This window comes from Rhipicephalus sanguineus, chromosome 9, assembly GCF_013339695.2.
Source record: "Rhipicephalus sanguineus isolate Rsan-2018 chromosome 9, BIME_Rsan_1.4, whole genome shotgun sequence".
Lineage (NCBI taxonomy): Eukaryota > Metazoa > Arthropoda > Arachnida > Ixodida > Ixodidae > Rhipicephalus > Rhipicephalus sanguineus.
This window is the reverse complement of record NC_051184.2, coordinates 4,532,503-4,540,989: the sequence shown is the minus strand read 5'-3', so window position 1 is coordinate 4,540,989 and position 8,487 is coordinate 4,532,503. Positions and strand designations below refer to the sequence as shown.

At 47.3% G+C, this 8,487-nt stretch overlaps 1 protein-coding gene across 1 annotated transcript; it reads left to right on the top strand.

The window, feature by feature from the left end:
• The first annotated feature begins 2,000 nt into the window (after window positions 1-2,000).
• Window positions 2,001-8,071, top strand: LOC119404306 (beta-galactosidase). Its single transcript, XM_037670860.1, has 4 exons — window positions 2,001-2,486; window positions 4,995-5,323; window positions 5,392-5,947; window positions 7,631-8,071. The coding sequence occupies exons 1-4, from the start codon at window positions 2,001-2,003 to the stop codon at window positions 8,069-8,071; spliced, it is 1,812 nt and encodes a 603-aa protein (XP_037526788.1).
• The last annotated feature ends 416 nt before the right edge of the window (window positions 8,072-8,487 follow it).

Genomic DNA, 8,487 nt, shown 5'->3' with positions numbered 1-8,487 from the left:
TTTTTTTACCTGCCAGATCTTTGTCTCAGATCTTCTTTCCATTTTTCTCTGCCGCTTTCCGTTCCCCCTAATGTAGAGAAGCGAACCACTCCTTTGGTTGTTATCCCTGTATTTCCATCACTCCCCTCTCACTCTGTTTTGTTGCCTGATCGAACCTCTATGAATCTTTTAATGAACAGCGCGGTTTCCAAACACAAGTTCCATGACTGTGCGAATGAGAGTACGAATGAGGGAGGATTCTATCAGATCATAAAGGTAGGCTTTATGGACTACCAGCGACTTAAACGGGTACTAACACGAGAATTTTCAGTTGTCGTTATTCGGAGTCGAATGAAAGCCCGAACCATCAAGAGCCTAGGATATGTACTGGTAAGCATAAGTGTACCCTGACGTCACGACACGGTATGAGCTTCTCGTCACACTGTTGGGCAAGATATCGTGACGTTTTCATGGCCGCTCCGCTCCGTGGCTCCCTTGGTGACACACAAGGGGCAATTTTGTATGTTTTGGTACTCGACGTCATCACAACTAGCCATACTCTTGCGCGAAGTTGCAATACTTGATGCTATAGCTTGACGTCATCCTAGTGTCGATGTCAGTAGGTGTGTCGTGTGAAAATTTACAAATGTGAAAATAAAATACCTTATCAGAATTTCCTGAGCCTCACACTTAATCAGAGTCGCCTCTGTATGCAGGAGACTTGTATGGCGGAGTAAAATCAGTGTCGAAAGTTGGTTTTAGTACCCTTTAAATAACCAATATCATTCGAGATGAAATCGTTCCAAGAATGCTAAAGGGTACAGAGAAGATGCGGTACCCTGAATGCAAGAAAATATGTGGCTATAGACAAGTATTGAGGCTCGGCTTCAGGTTAGGCAGTTCGGCGTTCGCCTGCCATTAATTTTCTGTTTATTTCAATCCAGCAACAGTACAAATGAACGAAGAAACAATGCGAAGTATGTCCTGCGTAATGAAGTTGTCGACCTACTCAAACGAACGACGGCTTTACTCCATTACACGCACAAGGATGTTGGAGACACGCCAGTAAATAGTAGCGCATATGTTTTTTTTTTTTATAATAGCGTTCCCTATAAAAAAAGTGTCCCATGCTTCGGCCTGGTCGGCGTAACTTATGTTTGTTAACGCTCGAAGAAAACCTAATAAACGGAAACACAGCGGAAAGACTTGAATAGGAGACGAATGTTCTAGGTGACAGCCCAGCAAGTAATAAAACTTTATTAGTCAGGTTCATTGACGCGTCGCCTAACAATAAATCTGGCGAACGTCTACAAATAGGGACCACTATATTGAGAAATCTCACCCACCCATTCCCTCAGTCGTTTCACACGTCTACTTTTCAAGCTAGCGTGATGTCAAATGAGCAAATATGAAAGTGTTTTCCCCAAAAGAAGGTACAAATCAACCCGTGCATATTTACGCCTTCTGCACATGCTGTACTATGTTAGTTTGCCTAAACTAACGCAACCGCTTTTGCCCAGCATGATAGTAAAGAAACACAGACGAATTATTCAGTGGAAACATATCCCAGACACAGTGATATGCCCCGTGCTGCCAGAGCTTACGTACGCGACGAATACTGTTTCGCCACCGAGGCGGTAGTAAACAAGTTTTTTGTTGTTGTTGCTGTTTTCAATTCCGCACCACGAAAAGTGGCTTTCAAAGAAGCTGTGTACGGCGAAAGTGCCTCTAGATGCAAATAACACTCCAAAAACGACGTTGAATGTATAGCGGTTCCCGAGGCGTGTAAACGCAGCGGAAAACAGGTGCAAACAACCCCGCTGCCCTGAATATAAGCTTAAAAAAAAGAGTAGCCGGAGAGAAGGCAGCAATATTCTATCTGTATGCCGCGTAAAAAGTTGACGACGCTTCGCTAAAACGGATCCACTGTGTCGGAGCTCTTCCGAACAAAGCGATAAGCTCCGGAAACGATGCGCGCATGCGCGTTCGCGGTGGTACCTCTCGTCGCCTGCGGTATCATCATGTCGGGCGCCGCAGAGAGATCTTTCAAGATCGACTACGAGAAGCACATTTTCCTGTTGGACGGCAAGCCTTTCCGATTTGTCGGCGGCGCTTTGCACTACTTTCGAATCCCCAGGCCTTACTGGGAAGACCGGCTCCACACGCTGCGCATGGGAGGACCGAACGTGGTGGACTTCTACATCGAGTGGAGTGGCCACGAACCGGAACCCGGACAGTACAACTTCGTCGACAACTACGACCTGGTCGCCTTCATGGAGGCCATCAAGAAGGCCGACCTCCTGGCTATCGTCAGGCCGGGACCCTTCATATGCGGCGAGGTGGACAACGCGGGCTTCCCCTACTGGCTCCTGCGCAAGCACCCGAAGATGCAGTACCGCACGATGCAGAAGGAGTACGTGGAAGAAGTGACCAAGTGGTTCGACAAGATGCTGCCGATGTTGGTTCCATACCTCTACAAAAACGGTGGGCCCATCATAATGGTTCAGGTCAGTGTCGTGAAGTCTGTTACGTGGGGTCGTCCCCACGTCCCCATGGTCGTCCCCTTCGTGCATACCGAAATTGGCATACGTGGACATGAGTGTACGACGAACGCGATTGGAAGGTCATGACATGAATAACGTGTCTTTCGTGTCGAGTACGTCATGAAAACCTTTCCGCCAGCGACGTGTGGCACATACTAACATACCGCTGCCCGTGGCACGCAGGTATGCGCCACAGGTGATCCACAGTCTATATCAATACAGACTTTGGAAATCTTAACGCAATAGTGTGAAGGAACCCTTGCCAAAGAAAATGCGCAAAACCATGGTATGCGAAAAACTACTCAGCTTACACCACGATGTCGATCTCCGTCGTAATGCTCGACTCAAAGACAAAAATCCGGCATAGGCTGATACTCGCTGACTCCTTCGCATTAAATTGATTTCCACAATGCGTGGGATCTGCCGCATTTCTTTTATTGTGATAGCAATTATATGAACAGTCTCGGCTGGTTTTTGCCGTCGCCGCCGTCATGCACCGTATATGTATAAGCATGTATATATATAAGTCCCAAAGAAAGATAATTCAGAAATATGTTCCCGAAGCGCGTAATCGAACCAGCGACCTCTCGGTCCGCTGCGCATGGCGCTAACCACTACGCCACAAAGCGCAGATTCTCAGGTAGCTAACGACGAGCGTTATATACACACACTTTACCGCTGGCCGGACTCAGAGACCGCAGGCGCTTATAAGCGTTTCTTCATTACCAGCGAGATGGCGCGAGGAGCGCAACGGGCGCATTGAAAAGTCATCGGCCAACTCGCTCGCTTCCAATATTTGCGCAGGGAGAACCTTGCCCTTCCGCTGTCTGCTCGTGCGGAGATGTTTCTGCAGCGTAGCAGCGCGTCCATCACGGGCCACTCTTCTTGCTATCGCATTCATTGCTTCGCCCTTGCGGCGAAACTGTGAATTTTTTCCTGTTACCTTGTCAGTGCGGTTGGCTGGAATCCCTCGTCACAGTGGCATGAGGTTCACCGAGTCACCACCTCACAGCACAGCTATGCGTTTTTAACCTCAGGCGTCGTGAGAGCTCAAGTGTGGATGTTATACAGTGTCAGCGTGGCACTTTTTGCAGCTTACACCGCCGTCAGCAGTGTTGCAGAAGTTCAAGATGACTTCGGACGCGACATTCCCATGGAACAAGAGTAAATATATTTCATGAGAATGCTAGGTGGTGTGATGAAGCTTCCACTGTACATTTCCGCATTTAAATTATTGCCACAACTTGTAGGTTTGGGCGAGTCGTCTCATGATGTGAAAACTAGAAGCAGCGCGAAAAAAAAACGACGACAAAAATAGGAACACACACAACAGGACTGTTGTGTGTGTTCCTATTTTTGTCGTCGTTTTTTTCGCGCTGCTTCTAGTTTTCGCAAATTATTGCCTTCACGGGTGTGTTTTATGTATAACTTTTTGATAAGTAATCACTTATTTCTTTTCTGCCCCCGCTTATGGTACATTTTCACAATGGCTCCGTGCTTTCGGCTAATATTCGTGGCTTGACTATTACCTGTCTCATCAACTGCTGTGATTCTGACGCGTGTTAGTCACTTGCTCTGTGTTACAGCTGCTCAGGTTACAATTTTGTAGGTTTTCCAAGCGTACTGTAGCTCTCCAGAAAAAATTCTTTCAGGCCAAAAAAAAAATTCACAGCATACCCACGGGTGAATGATGAAGAGCTTGGGCGAAGCTCCTGAAGCAATCATGGTTACACCGTGAAATCTTCAGTGGTTTCGCCCAGGAGTAATCCAAGCGATAGCCCAGTACATCATCAATGACGTGACAAACACTGTATATATTTATACAAGAAATTTTATTAATCGTAAGTGGTAGGTAGACGTGGCTTCCGTTCCCCCCTTCATTATAACGGCTTTATGGTCGGTGAAGTGATGGATCGGTGATGGATCGTAGTGGGATGTTTGCAAAGACGAAGTAGTGGGCAGTTTGCAAAGGATCGGTTATGGGTCGTAGTGGGATGTTTGCAAAAACGAAGTAATGGGCAGTTTGCAAACGTGGTTACGCCGGACAACGGAGACGTGACAAGGTTAGACTAAGAGGAGCTTCGCCCCTAAAAAGATGTAAGCTTTAACTGACATGAATGTGAGCGCAGTACGGTGACATACAACCGGCACTGTGGTGGTCGGCAGAGGATGGAAAGGAGGCACTTGTCCCCCCTCCCCCATTTCTCCGAGCCACACCAGAACCTGCCCCTCAAGTCCCACCCGCAGCAATGCAACACAAGCTTTCCCCCTCCCTAAGACCGGTATTGCACTCTGTAGAGCATTAGCCTGTAACATCGTGAACAGTCTCGGCCATTATTCTTGAGGTGATTACGTGCGCATTCGGGGGTACGTACGTTTCCGAATCTTACAGCTGGCCCAGCGAATCAGCGCAAGCGAGTAACTAGGGCTTCCGGTTACAGTGCTGCTTACTTAATCCCCACCCTAACGCAGGTCGAGAACGAGTACGGCCACCTCGAAGGTTTCTGCGACCCCAATTACATGGAGTTCATGCTGTCCCTCCAGGAGAAGTACTTAGGCAAGGACGTCGTCATGTTCCGCACCGACTCGCCGTCTCTGAAACAGTACGAATGCGACAAGGTGCGCGACATCTTGGTGGCCGGAAACTGCGACCCCAAGGCCGACGTGCCCAAAGCCTTCGACATCATACGCCGAGCACAGGTCAAGCCGGGAGGTCCCATCGTGGTGGGCGAGTACTACACCGGTTGGATGAACTACTGGGGCTGGAACGACAATCCGGCCTACCCGCCCGCGGTCATCAGGCACCTTCGAGCAGATGATGGAACACGGGGGCAACGTCATTTTCTACATGTACCACGGGGGCACCGAGCTTCGGCTTCAAGGCTGCCACGAGCTCGGAGTCGCCGCTGGTAACCAGCTACGACTACGACGCGCCCATCGGTGAAGACGGGGACCCGAAGGCCTACTACTTCACGCTGCGCAAATCGATCGGCAAGTACATTCCACTCAAGTCCGGGGAGCTTCGCAAGCCCTGGCCGAAGATGAAGTTAGACGCCATTCGCATGCCGCACAGCATGTCCCTGAAGGACGTTATGGAGCACTTTCGAAAGAAAGGATGGCTCAGGCGGAAAAAGTCCAAGTATCCATTGACCTTCGAAGAGATGGGCCAGGACTTCGGATTCCTGTGGTACCACACAGAGATCACCGCCAACCTGAACGGCGAATACTTAATGGTGCTCCGCGGTCTCCGTGACATGGCCCAGCTGTACGTGCGCGACGAACGCCACCTGATGCGCATATTCGACACCACGTACCTGCCAATCAAGCCCAATTGCACCGTGAAGCTGAAGAAGGGCGAGAAGCTGTCCATTCTGGTGGAAAACATGGGTCGCGAGGACTTCGGTCCCAAGAATCGTGATCCCAAGGTGAGTGAGTGAGTTGGTCGTAATTCTAGAGGGCAACAGCATCACCGAAAACTGACGGAGCTTTATTCAGAGTTCACAGTTCTTTTATTGTGCATAATAATAGTATTACAAGTGGAAATTATACAGATACAAACGGAGGTCCCATAGTCAACAGACTGTACAGGGGACCTCCCATAAGAAATTAGTAATAAAAAACTACAAAGCAGCTACATGTAAGCAAACTAAACACTGTATTCGATGAATCATTAACACTATAAAAGGTTTTCATTACAAACGAAAACTAAAATAATGGTGATGATGAAATGATTATGCTGAGTGCAAATAACTGCGAAGGTTTGATTTGAAAGCATGAATATTAGAAAGCGTGTTAATATAGCATGCTAATGAGTTCCAAAGTAATGTGGCTGAAAAGTTAGTTGTGAATTTATCATAATTAGTTCTAGGTTTCGGTATAGCTGTTGGCGGAAGCGAATAGGGTATACATGAAGCAAGGAAACTGGCTGTTAGCAATTATGAGGAACGGGAGCTTTCCATTATTAGATTTGTGCACAAGTATTGCAAGTGAGTATTTATTTGTTTAGTTTTCCTACTGACAAAATACTTTTCGAGGTGAGCAGTGGAGATGCTTCTGATGTGTAGCTGCTGCTTGTCATGATGCAAATAGCTTGATTTTTAGTATGCTACAGTGGACATAAATGGAAGGGATACGTATTGGCCCACGATTATATGCAATAATTAATTAATATACGTATGAATGAAAGCGTAGTAAAGGGAGATTAGGGTTAATATATTAAAGAAATTGCGAACCTTAATTAATATTCTAATTCCATAAGCTGTCTTTTTTGTTGAGCATAAAACATGCTCATGCAATTTTACGTGTTTATCTAATATGACACCGAGAAACATTACACTGTCCGTAAGATAAAATACGTTAGAACCAAAGTTTAATGATGGAGACCCTGAAATAAGTTTTTGGTTAGGAGAGAAAATGAAGAACTTAGATTTTTAACCATTGTAAACCTAGTTATCACGAAAGAAAGGTGAGTTTGGCTTGCATTTATTCTGTAGCGAAAGACATCTTTGGCCTGGCAACGTATGTTTGGCTCCGCCAGCAGTCGTCGCTGTCCCTCTCGCAAAAAGCTTCCATAGGTGTCCCATCCAACAGCATTTGCTCATTTCCGTGACGTCCAACACCTTTCGCGTATTTCAGGTAGGGGATTTTCTCACTCAGACACATGTTCGTGTCGCTCCATAACTTGAACTTCCTGGCAGGTTTCAGCAAATATTGAAGCTTACTGCCGGGGCAACGTAATATCTTCAGTAAGGAAGACTAACTTTTATTTACTAACATGCGTAGTATTCCCACTGTCAACGAAAACGAACCTACGGCTTCCTGCACCTCACCTGGTTTTTCACTGCCTCCGTGATCGGCCCACTTTTGACTAAGCGACGATGTCATGTGATAATGTCATCATGGGACGTCACGTCATAGTGAAGTCATGACGACGCAACAATTTTTGGTGATATGTGACGTCATGATGACGTCATACGGTGATGTCATCATGTGATGGTTTTTGCATCACTCTCTTGAAGATGAATGGCAGGTGCATCATAGTTCTGGCGGTGCAGCTTGTACTTATTGTTCGGTTGTAAGCGATTATAGTAGCGTTTTCTCTGTTTCAGGGAATGACCAACGTGACCGTGGGTGACGTTAACCTGACCGACTGGACGATCGAGGCCCTACCTCTGACACAGAACCGAGACATCACCGAACTTATCCGCCTCATGCAGTCGCCCAGAGACAGCGAAGGCAAGACTCCCCACTTCTACTACGGCTGGTTCACGCTGCCCGAGGGACAGAAACCGCTGGACACGTTCCTCGACCCGTCAAACTACACCAAGGGCGTGGCGTTCCTGAACGGCATCAACCTGGGCCGCTACTGGCCGGCAGTCGGGCCACAGATCAGGCTGTACGTTCCGGGAATCTTCATCAAGCCGTATCCCGAGGAAAACAAGCTCATCTTGTTCGAATTGGAAGGACTTCGCACTAAGCACCGCGACCGAGGCGTTAGCTTCAGCGATAGGCCTTTCTTGAACGCCATCGCGGGACAGCCTCACCCTTAGCAGGAGTGTGTGAAAGACAAGAAGTAATGGTTGAAATTGCTGAACCAAGGAGGTTAAAAAAAGTTCTGGAGCGGAAGCTCTCGCTGCGCCTGGCCAGCAAAAGTGCAGCCAGCACCCCCCCCCCCCCCCAAAAAAAAAAAAAAATCTCGAAAACATGCTGTTTTCGGGTGGTGTCCAACTTAGAGATCAAGCAGCTTTTATCTGTTCGTGTAAATGCCAGGTTAATTATCAAATAAACGGTCATTGTTCCCGACAAGAGTAACACATCTAGATGAGTATTGATAAAATCTCTAATAAAAGTTGCCAGTAATTTGATGCTTACTAAGGAAACCAGTCACACAAAGGCGCACACTGAGCCGTATCTGTCCGGGAAAAGCCATATTTTAAACTCTTCTGGCGTGAGAGGAAAAACGCTC

Coding starts and splice junctions, on each gene's coding strand:
- LOC119404306 (XM_037670860.1), top strand. CDS start 2,001: ATGTCGGGCGCCGCAGAGAGATCTTTCAAGATCGACTACGAGAAGCAC. Junction 5,324..5,391: donor TACCCGCCCGCGGTCATCAG/GCACCTTCGAGC, acceptor GGGGGCACCGAG/CTTCGGCTTCAAGGCTGCCA. Junction 5,948..7,630: donor CCAAGAATCGTGATCCCAAG/GTGAGTGAGTGA, acceptor TCTCTGTTTCAG/GGAATGACCAACGTGACCGT.